This window comes from Thermobia domestica, chromosome 13, assembly GCF_964235325.1.
Source record: "Thermobia domestica chromosome 13, izTheDome1.hap1.1, whole genome shotgun sequence".
Lineage (NCBI taxonomy): Eukaryota > Metazoa > Arthropoda > Insecta > Zygentoma > Lepismatidae > Thermobia > Thermobia domestica.
The window spans coordinates 208146842-208164881 of NC_137466.1; the positions used below are offsets into that span (position 1 = coordinate 208146842).

General features: G+C 37.6%; 1 protein-coding gene across 1 annotated transcript in view; it reads left to right on the forward strand.

Annotated features, from left to right (window-relative positions):
- The window catches only part of LOC145667956 (sodium channel protein Nach-like), a 58145-nt gene that overhangs the window by 18144 nt on the left and 21961 nt on the right, over positions 1-18040 (forward strand). The window contains exons 2-3 of the mRNA XM_081735381.1: positions 947-1089; positions 14763-14910. Of these exons, the coding sequence (XP_081591507.1) occupies positions 947-1089; positions 14763-14910 (291 nt within the window). The remainder of the gene's footprint in view (positions 1-946; positions 1090-14762; positions 14911-18040) is intronic.

Here is an 18040-nt window from a genome sequence, read left to right on the forward strand (position 1 = left end):
AGCTTCTAATTTCTCGACAGAATTCGCGACGACAAGAGATTTTGAACCGAATAGTAACACGAATTCCCTGCTTTTAGACTACATTTAATTTCTTCGTGAGTATGATTTTCGTCTGTTAATACTGATCCTAGATATTTGAAAGTATCCACTTTATCAAAAGTATTATTTAATATTTTAACGTATCCATAATTTGCTGTATTACGGTCCCGACGCACTTCCATGTATTTAGTTATATATCTCTCTCTCTCTCTCTCTCTCTCTCTCTCTCTCTCTATATATATATATATATATATATATATATATATATATATATATATATATATATATTATGAACAGATACATAAGTTTTTTTCTTAAATTTTGGAATTCCTAAGGGTCATCTCCTCTAAAGTTTATGACTGTTATGGAATTAACAAAAGAAAAGAACAATTATTTTTGTCTTTTTTCATATTTGCTTATCTATTTTCTCATTTTTTTATATTGTTATCTTTTTATTGTCTTTCTAATGCTTCATTTGCTTCTTTATTTTACAAAGTATTATCTAATGTATAGTACTATGATATAATCAGTATTGCATGCGTGTTTTTTCTCTTTTAGCGCACTAGTTTCTGTATGTTTTTATGTCAATAAATAAATAAATAAATAAATAAATAAATAAATAATAATAATAATAATAATAATAATAATAATAATAATAATAATAGTAATAGTAATAATAATAATAATTATTATTATTATTATTAGTAGTAGTAGTAGTAGTAGTAGTAGTAGTAGTAGTAGTATTGATAATTTGCAATGGGAATATTGAAAACAAGTTTATTTATTTCTCACCTGGATTTGATTTAACCAAGCAAAATATTTCTTCAATCTACCGTCAGGTGGTAGCACCAATCAGTTCGTGTGTAAGCATATAGCGACATCTTGTGATACCGTTTCAAAATTTCAGCTTGCACCATCTTGCGGAGAAATGCTGGAACTATGCAAATGGAAAGGAAAACCAAGAAATTGTACGGATATTTTTGAAACCGTGAAAACAAGAGAAGGATTCTGCTGCTCTTTTAATTATTTTGGATTAGATGTTATTCAGAGGTAAGTATGTCACATATTAGCCAACAAGGAATTATTAATAAATTAGAGACTTCTTGGTAACGTTTGTCACAATGGCTGGTCAAGAATAAATTTATAATTTACAGGAAGGAATCGAAAATCAAAACAAAAAATCGTGGAACAAAACCAGGACTTAAATTCCTTTTCTATACCGTTTTATTATTATTATTATTATTTAGTTAGGGAGATGGCATCAATAGAACAAAGCGAAATTTTCGGTTGGTATTTGAAGCCATCTCTTCTCCTTTGAACCCTTAATTCTCACTAGTGGGTATTGTATATACCTTAGTACTAAAGAGTTCACTTAGGGTGCAGGTGGCCTCTAGTTCGATTCCAAGCATGCTAGCTTGTATGGAACATCATTGTATCCTTATATCTTCTTAGGATTTTTCCGTTTTCATTCATATTTTAATTCAACCACTTCACAAACCCACCTCCTTTAATCTAAAAAGCAAAAGCATCATTCATCATCACAGCTATTGTACAATAACTGGCAGGTCACGTGTCTTAAACAAAGATACTTCCATGTGCAAATAGTAGGTAAACCACCTCCTTACAAAGCCAGATTTATTTTCTTTTTGCTTCGTTACCGTATTATGTACATAATTAGATTTATAGGTACCAAAATCACCCATTCTACCATAAAACCAAAAATAAATAAATAAATAAATAAATAATAGATCTAACAACAATAATTTTTGAAATTAAATGAAATCTGTAAGTGTTACGTCCCACGGTTATGTCGGTTAGGCTAAAAGAGACGGTGATGGTGAGAGACGATTGAAATAGTGGAATGAAGAAAGTGGGAGGAAACGGGAGAACCCCTAGAAAACCCACGAGCCGCAAAGTCCACACAGCGCGAGCTGGGATCTAACCAGGGACCGCAATCACCGGAGGTGAACGCTCCACCACTAAGCCACCGCACCCCCAATAATTTTTTTAAAGCATTCTGTTCTTTGCTCGTTGCTGGACATGTTCTATTTTCTGCAACATTCATTTTCCGCCTACCAGAGGCGTACGCAGGAATGATTCCTGGGTGTTCTGGCCCCCCTCCCGGAAATCTTGACTTTTCTGGAAATTTAGTCTAATTTTAGGGGTAATTCTACAATTTTTAATATAATTAATTGTCGTATTGAATTTGGACCACCCAGAAAAGCTATGGACCCCTCAAAATAAATTCCTGCGTACGTCCCTGCTACCTATAACAAACTCTAATGCCATGTACGGTTTTCAAATAATCTCTTCGTCCGGATCCTTGTCCATGAACTAGAACCTTTGTTAATAACTCCTTCTTTTTCCTTACACCGTACATCCTAGCATGTCCTTCTTGGACAAAGTACAGTCAGCGACAAAAGCGTTTCCCATTATATGAAATTGGTTTCGTAACTAACTTCAAAATGGAAGGACAATTTTAGTACAATTTTCATTGCATTAAAAACAATGATAACATTCCTTTACGTTCCAGCCATACCACCGTCATTCCCTAAATAAATTTTACCAAACGGAAAAAAAACTTTTGTCGTTGACTGTACAAGCAGTTCATCTTAATATTTTGAATTACAAATAAAATTATTTTCTTCCTTACTATTTTTAACACTTCTTCACACCCACATTCGCCATCAGGAAGTTGCGGTCGGAAAGAGGGATTGCCGCCGTCAACGGTGGCGGACCGTCGGAGGCAGAGGGCACCCGTCCGCGGCGGCACGACGATCTACTTGTTCAAAGTTGCCGACCTTTTGCCGAGGCGGCAAGCGGTCGAAAATCGTAAAATAAAATGCCCATTGCCAACCGTTGCAGACCATCAGAGTCGGAAAGGCCTCTTTCCGACCCTCTGCCGACTCCTCCTGCCGGCCTCTTTTCGACGTCGGCGCCAGCGCATTTAGTGCTCATTTCCGGCTGTTTGCCGACTGCTCGGCAAAGCAACTATTCGTCGCGGACGAAAATCGCGCGGAAAGACGCCGGAGTCCGGCGCCGGCAACAATCCGACCGCGGCATCTGGTCGACATGGACAAATTGTCCGAGTGTAGGTGGCAGGATCCTCGTAGGGTTATGTGTCCTGCTTTCTTAATTTCTAATTTAATGACTCAAAACAATAACTTTTCTTTTTCGTATGTGCTTGTTTTGCCGCTGTTATCCGTAGAGCATCACTTGAGCCTTAAAATTAAATGTTTAATTTCATTTCAATAAGCTATCTCCTGTTCATTAGAAATGAAATTAAAGTTCAATTAATGAGATATAACCCAAAAACTAAGGTCCAATTGTTGAAACATTATTTTTTATTCCTAACTATGATATTCGAAGATAACACATATCAAGTGATAGATCCAGGGGCGAACCCAAATTTTTTTCGTGGGAGATGTCCAAGTTTTGAGGGCGAGGGTCCAATACTACCAGCCACTACATCTATGTAGTATTGATTATTATTCTGCACCTGAAAATACGAGAAGTAATTGTAAATTACTTCCACCTATAGTTTCAGAAAGAAATTATAGAACTACATTGTTTTTATAAGAAGAAAGTACAGCTGTAGTGTAAGATCAAATTTTCATGCTATAACAATCATTTCCCTGTTAAAAAGAAAAAGGTGTAGTTTTATTGAGAAAATGTAGAATAGTAAATTGAGTAGTTTTTTTGGGGGGGCGGACCCTGTGGATCACAACGCACGTTCACCCTTGGATGGATCGCATCAGACCCGTATCCATGCGGGGATAGGGGGCCGGGCTCCCCTAAATTTTCATTGTCCCCACTAACATTTTCACGGTAGGCTTGTAAATGAAGTATAATGTGGTGATGGACTATAATATAGTTGGCTCGAGCCCCCCATTACTTCTACCGCCCCCCCCTACATTGTTGGGCTGGCTACGGGCCTGGATCACATCAAGATGACCAAAGTGGTGAATTCTTGAAAATGAAATGAAATGAAATCCTTAAGTTTTACGTCTTTACGGTTTTATGGCGGTTAGGCTAAAGGAGACAGTGATGATGGAATAATGAATGAAATGGTGGAATGAAGGAAGTGGGAGGAAACGGAAGAACGCCAAGAAAACCTACGCACACGGTGTTTGTCCACCATAAAGTTCACTTAGCGCGAGCTGGGATCGAACCAGAGACCCCAAGCATCAAAGGTGAACGCTCTATCACTGAGCCACCGCTGCCCCTTACGGTAATATTTTTATGGGTAATTTCGAAAAAATCGGAAGAGAGATTGAGTTGAGTTCATTTTGAGTTTAACATCTCTTTTAGCAGCAAGACTATATGAGACGGAACCTACTGATTAACGTGAAAACTGAACAATATGAGCTCCTGCCAGGGAGCGAACCCGTGTATCCCACGCCAAAGGCGCGTACGCTAACGGCTTAGCCACGAAGGAGCTCTCGGAAGTGAGAAAGAGAGATAAATATTCGTTCCCAATCTGGTGTAGTTGATCCTTTCTATTGCAATGGAATAGATTTTATTATTAATATATGTTCTGTATAAGATAATTATGAACCGTTAAGTAATAGATTTCGCGTATTTCTTCTAACAGTGAAGCACATCCTTTTTGTGATGGTGTTCGTGTGTCAATAACAAAGGTATCTCGATCGAGTTACTTTGTATCTCTAAAGAATTAGTTCTTCATACAGGGTCGGTGGTTCGTTGCGCTCTCTCTATAGTGACCGTGACTACTTGTAAAGCCTGGAGTCTACACGAATGATAAGACTGCTTTCCGTCACGTGTGATGCATCGGAAGAATTCGGTACGATTCGTGAATCTGCCTTCCGAACGCATACTTGAGAAAAAGGAAACAGCAGAAGTACATGTTCCCAAATTTTAAAGATCGAGCAAAAGTGCGACACAAAAAGCAGTTAAAGAACTTAGCACGAACACTGACAATTATTCAAATTAAACCATTACAATAATAAAAGCAAAAATATAAAAGTACGACTACAACAATATAGTCAGCCGGCCACTTTATCGGTACTTGTCAACCGATGGCATTTGCGTGTTAGCAACAGGCATCCACCGTAGAGTCATAGTGCATAGGCCCCTGTAACACGCCTTGCCGGATGCCAGGCTGAATTTTGGGGGGAAAGTACCCAAAATGGCGGAAACAAAATGGCGGACTCCAAATTCTTATCCTACACAAGAACTTCCTTATTTTGCGGTGGATCTTCAATATTTTGGCACCAAACCTAGGGTTTTCGGGGGCGAGCTATTCGCTCATACCACTGGTTCCTCTTTGTAGGTTTTCAAAATGGCGGAAAACAAGATGGTGGACGCGATACATGTAAAAAAATCATTTCTCTTTAATGTATTTTTAATATTGTCATGTGAAATATCACATTTTATACGCAGGAAGCTTGTTTCTACAAACTATTTAATTCTGAATATCTTTAAAATGGCGGAAAACAAGATGGTTGAATCGTAATGTGTATGCATAAAGAGCCGTCTTAAGTTTTATAGTCTGACATGTTTTCAAAACTTCCGATTTTCTAGATTGTACATTTCTCTTCATTTTTATTTTATCGGAAGATTCCAAAGAATCGAATTAGACAGAGGTATCCACCGTAGAGCCATGATACTTAGGTCCCTGTAACATACCTTGCCGGATGCCAGGCTGAATTTTGACGAGAACACAAATCAAAACGGCTGACAAGACATTCGTAATCTGCAGGGAAATGCCCTATTTACCAGTGTATTTTTCAATATTTTGTATTGGAGTCAATTCTTAAGTTTAACTAATTTGTTACACTCTAAGAGTTTTCAAAAATGTCGAGGAACAGAATGGCGGGCATAAAATTCTACGGTTCGTTTTCCGATCGACTTTCTATAGTATTAAACGAGGTTTCGCGGTGATTCAAGAATCGAATTTAATTCCAAGTGTTTCAAAGTGGGGTGAGATATCTTCCATCCTTAAATACTTTCTCTCTCTCTTTCACGCAAACACACTCATTATATTAAACCTTATATATATATATATATATATATATATATATATATATATATATATATATATATATATATATATATATTGAAAACTTAAACCTTCGTCATCGATGACCATTTTCGGATGAACACTTCAAACATCTCGCTTCTTCAATGAAAGAAAAAAACGTAAAATTATGGATTAAGAGGATACACAGCGTTTTTACACACAAGGTCTTAAATGAAATTATGCACTTTTGTTTGAATTTGTCATAGCAGTAACATTCTCGGATGACTCTTATACAGTTTGGTAATTTCAGAACAATATTGACTAAAGTATAGAAACAAGAACAATTTTTGTAGAAATTATATGTCCACTTACCACTTCATGTTATCGCAACAGACAAGTGTCTTAGATGCAATACAATGTGAAACAAATTTCCTTGTTCCTATTAATCCTTGCCCGTTGGATTAAGGCAACCAATACCATTGCACCCGCATGTAGGCAAGCATAGTTGTGGTGGAGTCGAACGCCTGCATTTGCAAGACGGCAGATGACACTTTTTCTTACATTCGCACGAAATCAGAACTACGCATACCTGTGGGACTGGTGATTTAGTTGTCTAGACAACCTTGAGATTAGAATCGTCCTTTCTCCATCCTCCAGTTTCCTCGGAATTCTCAATATCCATGATGGCAGTTGCAACCAAATTTTAGCAGGATAGTTTGACCGAATGAAATGAAGTTTAAGAGCATGTTTTGTAGGTGGAAGATGTTCCAACTGTTTCTTGCCTTCTAGAAACTGTTCGTATTGAACACGGTCGATACCTCCAAATGGATAGGATGCAGAGTAAAGCTCCACGCCCTCCATTGATCAATCACGTCCGGCACCTTCTAGGAGATGTGGGTACTGAATGAATATTTTCCAGGAGCTCTTTTTTCCATGGCCGGTAAAGGATGACGTCGTATCGCAGCCCGTTAATGAATGAAAACCCACCAGATTTTTCCTCACAGTCTTGTTCAGATTCGCAGAAATAGCATTGATATTGGATGTTCCTCCCGCCATCCAAACCTTCTTGGAGCATTCACCGAAGAAATGAATTAACATAACTAATACATCAGTGTCCCTGCTCATCACTATCACCTGTTCAATTTCACTATCTCGAATAGCTTCTTGTGCATGCAGTGTCTGCTTCCTCGTGATTAGACACCAGATGCCTTAGTTCCCCTTTCAAATTTGAGATAACTTTATCAGGAGAAGCACAAGTTATCAATTCGCAGCTTTCTGGCAAGTGTTGACATGCTAGTTGAAGTAATTGGCTTGCAATAAAGGATGCAAGGTCAACCTTGTTGCTGTTGAGACCAACATACTGATCCCATGAAACTGGAAGTGGAGTGTTCCCAACGCCAATGATTTTTCTTATAGGTCTTTTTCTTTTATCATCTCTTTTCCTTCTAGTCTGATTCTTAACTGTCAAACGTTATTGCAATTCTTTTAACCTCTGGAGATACGTACGAGAAAATTATAGCTGAAATTTTTTATCCATAATCGTTGAATGTCTTGCAGTCTGAAGGTTTGCCAACACAATGCATCAAAGGTCGGTAACTGTCAAACGTTATTGCAATTCTTTTAACCTCTGGAGATACGTACGAGAAAATTATAGCTGAAATTTTTTCTCCATAATCGTTGAATGTCTTGCAGTCTGAAGGTTTGCCAACACAATGCATCAAAGCATGACCATCTATGATTAAACAAGTAGAAATATCAGAAACTGGTGTTGTGGCTGAAATGTTTATTGTTAGTATGTCTATCCAGGGCCGCCCACAGGGGGGATGTATGGCGCAAGCTCCGCCATTGAGAAAAATGTTGGGGGGGATTTTAGGCTAGTTTTAGACGGAAGCATTTATCATAGCATTTCTCGTAGCAGATGTGCTGCCAAAAATTTCATATAATATTCTATGGTATCAAAAGTATATGGTGCTTTTAAATGGTAGCATTTTGATAAGCATCTGTCGTGACTTAGCAAACAAATCACTGGAGAAGAGCGCAATTATGGCTCCGGAATTAAGCGTAAGGTAGCTAAAGCTATAATAATTGTAACAACAATACTCATATTAAAAAAACCGGTCATATTAAAAAACGAAAGTCACAAAGAAGTATGTGGACAAAGAGCATCCCTACTCCAACTCATTTTTCTTTACTTCAATTCAATTTCCCACACAAAACAAAGAGCATGGATATTTGGCACAAAATCTTTCGCTTCCTTTTACCACACCACGGCGCTGCAATCGGAGCAGAAATGTTGGGGAAAAAGCTACGAAATAGAGCAGGTTCTATCGACAAGAAATGCTTAGAATATGCCATGGCATGGGAAATGCTATAGTATTTGCTACTTTACACGGTAGGATATCGATGATACGATTTTTGCTACGAGAAATGCTACGATAAATGCTTCCGTCTGAAACTAGCCTTACTCTACTTTCGAACTAGCAATTTTACTGCCGGAATAGCATTAAAACACGATTTTGAGAAGCTAATTTTCAAAAATTTTCCGGGGTGAACCCCCGTACCCCCTGCTTCAATACTCGATGAATGAAGTACCGCGCAAGTAGCCGTATGAAAGGAAAAGTTGGTTCGTTTTAAGAGAGAAGGGCCGCCCACAGGGGGGATGAATGGCGCAAGTTGTGCCATCGAGAAAAAAATTGGGGGGAATAAAAAAATTGGGGAAGAATTTTACTCTAATGTCGAATAAGTAATTTTGCTGTCGTCAGAATAACAATGGAACACGATGCGATTTTTTTTAATCTCGAGAATGAATCCCCCTACCACCTGCTTAGAAACTCTATGAATGAAGTTGCTATGTGAAAGGATGGCGCCAAGTTCTGGTGAACAACAGTTACAAATACTCAAGGAATCACTTTCAAATTTAGATTTGAAACTTGCCTATGTTGTCTGTTGAAAATTATAAAGTAGTTTGACATGATTGTGAGCTAGTGGTAACCATACAGACAACAGCCACGTTTCGAATCTAAATTTGAAGTGAGCCAGTGAGTGTTTGTAACTGTTGTCCACCAGAACTTGGCGCCTATTTTTGTGATTTCAATTCTTTTTAAGGCCACTCGTACTTGGCTCTTTTACAGGAATGTTTTTTGTTGGATATGACTTCTTTTTGTAGGCTAATTTCGAGGATAACATTTTCTTTTGGTATCAAACTCAATAACTTGTAATTTGCGTCTTACTTTTCATGTACAAGGGAATTATATCAATATTTTGTATAGAAAAAAAATACTACTAATTGTAAAAAAAAGAAAACCTGTGCCATACACAGTGTGTAGAAGTTTTTATACCCTTCAATATCCTTATCCAATATCCCACTACCAAGACTACTAATAAAAGTAATGCCATTTTTATAATTACTACTGCCCCTACTACTACTACAAGCATTCTATAATACTACTACAGGAAATAAAAACAACAACAAAAATAACAATCACTAGTACTATAAAAATTACTGCTACACTAGGCAATTGTTTTTAGAGGACTTGAGTTTTGAGGAGGGAAGAGATTATTAGTTTTTGGGGGGAGTGCGCCATCAGCTTTGGGGGGTGGGCACGCCTGTGTCTATCAAATTCGACTTGGTGGTGAAGTTCATCGATCCATCGTTCTTTGCCAAGGAAAGTGGAACGGGTGATAGTTCATGTGAAAGGATATCCTCCAGTTGCACTTCCCGTCCTGCTTGTTGTGCACAGAATAAACGTTGTATCAGCTGTCTGTCAAACTTTATTGATTTCATTTTGTGGAGTGGTAACAACTACTTTGTACAGTGATGCAAATTCTGTCTCTTTATAAACGAAAAGAATGACACTGTTTTATTAACCTCTCTGTCAAGAATGTTTTCACTAGATTTTCCCCTCGCTGTTTTGCAGACAGGAGATGTTTCTGAACTTCAGGTGATGCTATGTCATTTGTCGATAAACTAACCAGCATTTGTGGGTCAATAACATTTTCTTCATCTGCACGCTCCAGAGGATGCGGAACATTCTTACACACGGAGAACATGTTAAATATCTTAAACTGTTCAACTAGACTTTGAACATATTCCTCATCGCGGTGTAATCTTGAGACTTGAGAGTCTTTGCGGGTTGTGATAGAATCATCAACTTCCATACCAAACATTTCCCTTGTTTCGTCCGAAATGCGAGATCTTTCAGTCCAGGTTATGCAAAACCTATCTCTTGCCGTGTCAGTTCGTGTGATACCAATTATACCGTTTGCTAATTTACATAATTTGTTAATCCACTCGGTAGCTTGGTCAAACGGTACTTGATTGAAAGCATTTTTTGTCCGTTTGGCGACAAAATTGCCTTTGATGAATTCATGGTATACTTCCGGAAATGTTTGATCTAGTGTTTTCAACTGAGCCAAGTAAATTGGAGCCCATCTGGCATAATGAGTATGGTCATATACACTTAGACATGGCACAATTTCTTCTAGTGCCTCAACTTGTAATTAATTATATTAATTAATATATTTAATAATTACATAGGTACTATTAATTATATAGGACAAAAACTACAACTATGTTCAGGGTCGGATTAACGCCAGAGAACTTATAGAGTCCGTCTTCTTCTAGTATAGGAGTCCCATACGAGCTACGGGTATTACTTTATTATTATTATTATTATTATTATTATTATTATTATTATTATTATTAATAATAATAATAATAATAATAATAATAATAATATTCAACCATCTTGTTTTCCGCCATTTTGAAAACCTACAAAGAGGAACCAGTGGTATGAGCGAATAGCTCGCCCCCGAAAACCCTAGGTTTGGTGCCAAAATATTGAAGATCCACCGCAAAATAAGGAAGTTCTTGTGTAGGATAAGAATTTGGAGTCCGCCATTTTGTTTCCGCCATTTTGGGTACTTTCAACCCAAAATTCAGCCTGGCATCCGGCAAGGCGTGTTACAGGGGCCTATGTACTATGACTCTACGGTGGATGCCTGTTGCTAACACGCAAATGCCATCGGTTCATTTTCTATTGACATTTCCGGTGTTTGGCCGGCTGACTAATAACAACAAAACGAATCCAACAACACTGCACTTCAGAAGATGTTCTCCGTATAGCAGGAGAGTCGACACTGGCAAAACTTCATGGATGGGGGTTGACGACCGGGAAACACCCTAACGTTCTATTGGGTGGTGGCATTGATAAAGCTAGATGAAGCTTCACGACTCCTCGCGATCACTAATAGTACCTCATCAAGAAGAAATCTTAAGACACTCATCGGTTAAGATTGAATATAGTTTTGTTGCTAAACGACAAATCACGACTAATATACAGAGTGATACTTTTAAAACTCAAGGATTTCATTTGGGTCTAGAATTTCTAACAGAAGTCAGATTTTCATGCGATTTGTGGCAAATGATCAAGGAAGGATGGGAAATTTATCTTATCATGTTTACTGGTTTAAATTTATCCGAGGTAATATTGACCACCCCTCAAGAAGAACCACAAATATTCGCCGATGTACTTTAGAATTCGAATCAAATGCTGTGCGGTGTGAAGATTTGAGTTTTCTTCGTACATGGAAACCTCGCCAAGTCAATAAGAAAAAGAAATAGGAAACTGGGCCTTTGTATTGGGAATTGCGCTGTACAATTCTGTGCTACTGTATAATCAGCACACAGTGAGAATAATGTACTCTTTGGAGCAATGTGAGTTTATCGTTAAAAGTTTTTGGTAAACGGAATCTGTTATTGCTTCTCGAAGGTCATTTAGAAATAAATTTGCCTCACGTTCTGCCAGAGATAGTAACATAATATACCTTTGTGCCGGTGCTGTGTCATCAGTTGTAGCTCAGAATCCTTATTAAATGAATGCAACCAAATGGGGATGAAACTGATACACAACACGGTACTTAACTGTAAAATTGTGGTTGAATTTAAATAAAATTCAAATGTTTCTAATTTGAAAAATGACTAGTTGTGGGAAAGACTTGCGAGAGAGAAAGGATGTAATTAAGAAATAGAAATGAGCACTAGCCTGATAATTCCAACGAGGCTGGCGTCATCCTGGTCATCTGTAACGATGAAGGGTTTGCCCTGGAGGAACCTGGATGTTCTGGTAACAGCCAACAACTGGAACTCAATCCTGCTGAACTGCTAGAGGCGTCGAACTCTCTCACCCAAGAAATCTCTCCGTTGTTTGTCGCAAGAAATCGGCTGTAGCTATTCAACATGGGACTTTTGGGTGTTACCGCTAACATTTAATTTGTATTCTCACAAACACTTAATTTGTATTCTGCAATTTCGCTTCAGAAATCCAAAATCTCATTCCAATTGCAAGGTACACTGGCATATATTTGCTGTTTTTCTTGAGGCGTGGCCGATATTACCCCGGATGAATTTGAACCAGTTAACATAGTCCCATAAATCTTCCATCCTTACTTGATCATTTACCACAAACCGCATGAAAATTGGACCTCAGATAGAAATTCTAGACCCAAATGAAATCCGTGAGTTTTAAAAGAACCACTCTGTACTATGTATAAGTAAACAACTAGCTGTGTCCCGTGTACAACACATAAAGGAGTTTGGTTTATAGGACGTGATAATTTATCAGTTAGTATTCAAACCTGAAGTGGTAGTGCATATTCATCACGTCTGGGTTTTTCCTGTTTTTGTAAAGAGATTACAGTAAAGACGGAATATATTCTTGCAACGTTTAATTAAGCCGTCAATGTGAACCAAAATTGAAACCGGAAGTTGTTCTGGATTTCTATTTCTTCCGGTTTTAATAGAATGTTATGTGTCGAGATCAAGTATATTCTTGGGATGCTTAATCGGTTGTAGGAAACTATTTCCCGCTATCTATTACCGTTTTCGCTTTACATTGATTAACGATAAAGCCGGAAATGGTTCATTTGTATCACTTCCTGTGAATGGATCACCTTCATCAATGACTTTGATTCTTAACACTTGACCCTTTACATTTCGGCCACAACTGATGGTGATACCTTACATTAAGTACGGTAGTTCTTGAGGTTTTTGGTCACCGGACAGACGGACATTTTTGTCTCCCGGACGGACAGACAAGGTAAATAAAGGAGTGTTGTTTGGTAAACCTAAGCCTTAATGAATGCACATTTTATGCGTAAGATTGGTAATACCATAAAATTAAAATTACCTCTCATGCTGTGATACATTTGCTATTTATAATAATTAAGTGAAAATAATCCCAATATATGGAAATAATTGAAAATAATAATTGGAAATAAAAATACTAATAAAATACTAAAAATAAGGATGAGTAAAAATATAGGGCAGTTGCCTCCTGCCACGTACAATATAAGTGTTATTTTTAGTATACATATTCTCCGAAAAAGGATGGTGAGATTTAGAGAAGATAAGTGCATACTATGACATGTGTTTGTTTGTTTGTTTCGTTTCTCCCGACACCATTTCTGTTACTTCACCGTAAAAACCACAAGGCCGTTATTTTTACAACCACCGTTAAGTCACCACAGAACCATGTGAAAAACTGAAACGCAGATATTGCAAATCTCTTCATAGGAGGTCACACATCTTCCATATCAAAAGATAGGCTCTACCGTTCAACCATTCTGGAGTGGCGAGCATGAAAACTTACCGAGTGCAATCGAAGCGCCCGACAAGTGTCAACTATGTGATTCGCATATTTCCTAGACGAAAAGACAGGCTTTGTCGTTCAATCATTTTGGAATAGCGAGCGTGAAAACATACCGAGTGCAATCGAAGTGTCCGCCAAGTTTGAACTACGAGATTCGCACATCTCCCCATCTCCCATACAAAAAGCAACGAGTCTGCTGTTCAATCATTATAGAGTAGCGAGCGTGAAAACATATTGAACGCAATTGAAGTGTCCGCCAAGTTTGAATTATGTGATTCGCACATCTCCCATAAAAAAAAGCTGCAATCCAATCATTGTGGAGTCTCGAGTTTGAAAATGTATCGAGTGCAATCGAAGTGCCCGCCAAGTGTGAACTAGGTGATATAACTTGATTTATTGACACGTCTGCTCAGTAGTGTCCGGACCCCCCCCCCCCCGAAATCACGACTTTTTTGTAAATGTAGTCTACTTTTAGGGGCAATTTTAGAAATTTTCATATAATTTGGCCTCAAATTGTATTTGGATCCCCCCCGAAACGCTTTAGACCCCTCCCGAAATAAATTCCTGCGTACGTCCGTGCCTAAATCAGACAGTTGCGAAATCATATTCTACCCTTTTCATGACTTATATGATTCATGTCTTCATTAAGGTTGTTTTCGGACACAAATTTCCGCACTTTTCTACCCTCGTTGTGTACGTCAAAAAAAAAATCTCATTTGAACTTTTTGTAGCATTTGTGCGCACTACAATCACTTAAAGTTCCCGCTTCACCATTTCACGTGTTTTTCCCTGGTGGTTCAACAGACCTTGAAAAAATACTGCCATCATATTTGAGCAGTTAAACGCAATAAAATAACCCACAATTTATATCATGTAACATATAATTCAATACTTACCTAGCCAAACTACAGTTCTTTTTCGGGAATCTGTATTTTGATTAATATATCAATTACGTGTGAGAGTCGAAAATACTTATTACATGCCTTAACTTTCTATAGATTAGCCAAAATTTAATTATTAGTCACAATGAAATTTCCGAAGACAAAAGAACTGAAATGCAAATCATTAACTTATATTTGCTTTAATTTCAGAATTGAGAAAACAAGAAAGGAGAAGTTTGAGATGGAGGATTTGCCCAGAAGAATAAGCTCTCGTGGCTACAGAACAGGACTGTCGGTGGTAGTCAATCACCAATCAAAGGAAAGATATTTTCCAGTTTCATCAAGCAATGCAGTCGAGGTATTTGGTTCGTTATGTATATATAGTGCGGAGCGAAAGCTAAAGAAAGTATTTTACCAAGCACTTTGGTCCTTTATAAAAATAGAAGAATATTAAGGAAATTTGGGTAGTAGATGAATAACTGCTGTTTCTTTCTAACACCGGTCATCTTTCTTCCCCAACCAGCATTCGATGTCTGGAGATATGCAGGTTGAACTAGGACCAAAGGTCTCACTGATGTCTGTCAATATGTACGTCAGTGGGGACTTGATCCTTTTCAAAGGCAAGAAAAGGTGTTCACACTGATACGTACTATCGAACATGGAAATCACGTACTATGCATATTCGCAGAGTTTCTAAGAACCGCGCAGACAAATATCTGATTTGCAAAATTTAGGGTCACCCACTCCACTGAAATTTTGACTTGAAGCTAAATCATACTGAGCTTCAGTTAATTCTATCTTCAAATGGGCTGGCACTTTTTCAGCGTCGCGTCAGGAGACCTTATTTTTCGATAGACGTGACATCGTGGAACTTTTCTTCGAATTCAGTCTTCAAGCACTAAAATTATTCGGTACTATGTTTTGTACCAGACTCTCTAGAACTTCTTTCGTATTTACCACAAGGTGAGAAGTATGTCAATCCTTCGCTTTTTAGTTTGTTCCGAGAGCAGCAACTCACGTTCAAATGATTTTAGCTGATCATTCAAGTTATGTAATAACTATATTAATTTTGTACATTTAAAGGTATATATGTAATATGTATTTTATTCCTTTTGTACTTTTTAAAATGTTTCCTCGAGAGTGCCCAGAAATCGAATGACTATCGTACAATGTGAATGGAAAGAGAAACAAGAAAGTAAAACAAGTTTTTGCAGGTCCCAAGATGAGAAAATAGGGATTGAGTGTCGCAATAGTGATTCGTGTGTTAATCTCTACTAATAAAACTTACAAGGAGAAAGCAAACTTTGGTAAATGAACTTCGGGACCATCTTTTGCGAGGCAGTAGTGCACATTTAAAGTGTTAATATTACAAACTGGGAAAGTACAATAGCCAGAAATAGCGAAGAAAAAGCGTCATAAAGTTTTCGACTTGCCCTACGTATGATACGATGCGTAAAGTTCCCAACTTCCGCCGTGGCAGAGTGAGGAGGATCTACGGCTCACGTGCAAAGGGTCCCGGGTTCGGTTCCCGCTCGAGTCAATTTTTTCTGTTGTTTTAATCATTAAAGTAACCATTTGTAATTACAAGTAAAATATTAATTCACTATATGTCTATAATGGATAAAACAATAGAAATGTTCAAATCACTTGTAAAATCTTTCAATATTCCAAGTTAATTAGAAACAGAATGTAAGCTACTTCGTAAATATATTGATATCACGAGTTGTATTATTGTTACCACAGTCGTTGTGTAACAAATGTTCTTGATGCTTCGTGCCTACATATGATGACAGTGTGCGAATTACAAGGGAGATGAGGGGGAAATCCCCTTTGGTTATAGCATACATCCAGAATTACGAAAGGGGGTTTCTTCTCATCCTCCCCGTAATTCGCACACTGTCCATAGATATAGAAACGAAGCGTCAAGAACATTTTATACATGACAGTAGTAACCATAATATAACTCGTGATATCAATGTTTTTTTCTGAAAATCTTACATTTTGTTGCCAGTTAACATTGAACATTGAAAGGTTTTACAACTGATTTGAACATTTCTATTCTTTTGTGCATTATAAACATATGGTGAATTAATTTTTTACTCGTAGTTACAAATGGCTACTTTATTGATTAAAGGAAAAACGGAAAATTTGACCAGAGCGGGAATCGAATCCGGGCCTCTCTGCACGTGAGCCGTAGATGCTCCTCATTCTGCCACGCTGTGACTTTGTAAATGTACGCGTTGTATCATATGTCCTGCGAGTAGAAAACTTTAAGACGTTTAAGATGGTCCTCGCGAAAGTTGGTGTCGAAGTTAATTTGCCAAAGTCTGCTTTCTCCTTGTTAGTACGTAACATAAAAGAGAGTCGGTCAATAAATAAATACATTACTACCAACAGCATGAATCTTCATAAGACAAACGGTTATAAGGATTATGGTATAAGATTCAACGCTTCAGCCCGTTAGACAGTGCGGGTTATGCTCATAGCTCATTAAGCTACAAAATGGTATTTATGATTGCTCACAAGACGAGATGGAACAAAAATTAATAGTAAGATACAGATCGAGACAGAGCTCTTGCAGTAGAAATAAATACACTTCCCGAGACGGAACACAACTTTCACGTTACTTTTTCGAGACTAGACAGCTTCAGCTCTTGTCCTGGCACGCACTCAGAAATTTTTGTTGGGACGTGTTCAAGCTTTTAGAGAATTGAGGGACCAATTCTACAAACCACTACGTTCATGTAGTATTGAATGGGTATTATTCTGCACTCGAAAACACTAAGTAATTGTAAAGTATTCCCACCTATATTTTCAGGAAAAAATGGTAACTATTTTGCTTTTATAAAAGAAAGAGTACAGATGAAGTGTAAGAGTACAGGAAGAAGTCTTCATGTTACATCAATTATTTCCCTGTTAAACAAGTATAAAGAAAAAGTGTACAAATATATGTTCATTTAGGAAGTTTTGGGGGGACTAGACCTGTGGACCCCTCGTTGTTGCGCTTCTCGGTAACACTAATGGTATTTACAACTGCAAGTTGTTGTCACCTATCTTAATTTAATCGTATTCTTTTGCTAAGTGCGTGGTCCATTTCTGACCCGCTGGCTATGCATTAAACACCTCTTGGCTTACAGTATAACATAAGAACTACTTGATAACTTCAATAATCATCATGGCCGCCACCTAATTTTCCTGCAGTTAATTTCTGTGTATATATACATTTATGATACAGTATTTCCGTTGGTACTCTAATATCATAATTAATGTTATGTTTGGTTATCTTCTTTAAATTATTGCATTTTCTTTCTTTGAAGCCATTTTGTCCGTTTTTAATATTGTGTTCCGATACAGCTTAAATGTTGGGATTGTAATGAGAGGCACCCAAGTGGTGCGGGATAACAATATCAAATTTGTTTGAAATAAAGCACATGTATAATGGGGGTGACTCCACCACTGGTCTTGGGCGACCAGAACCATAAGCAGTT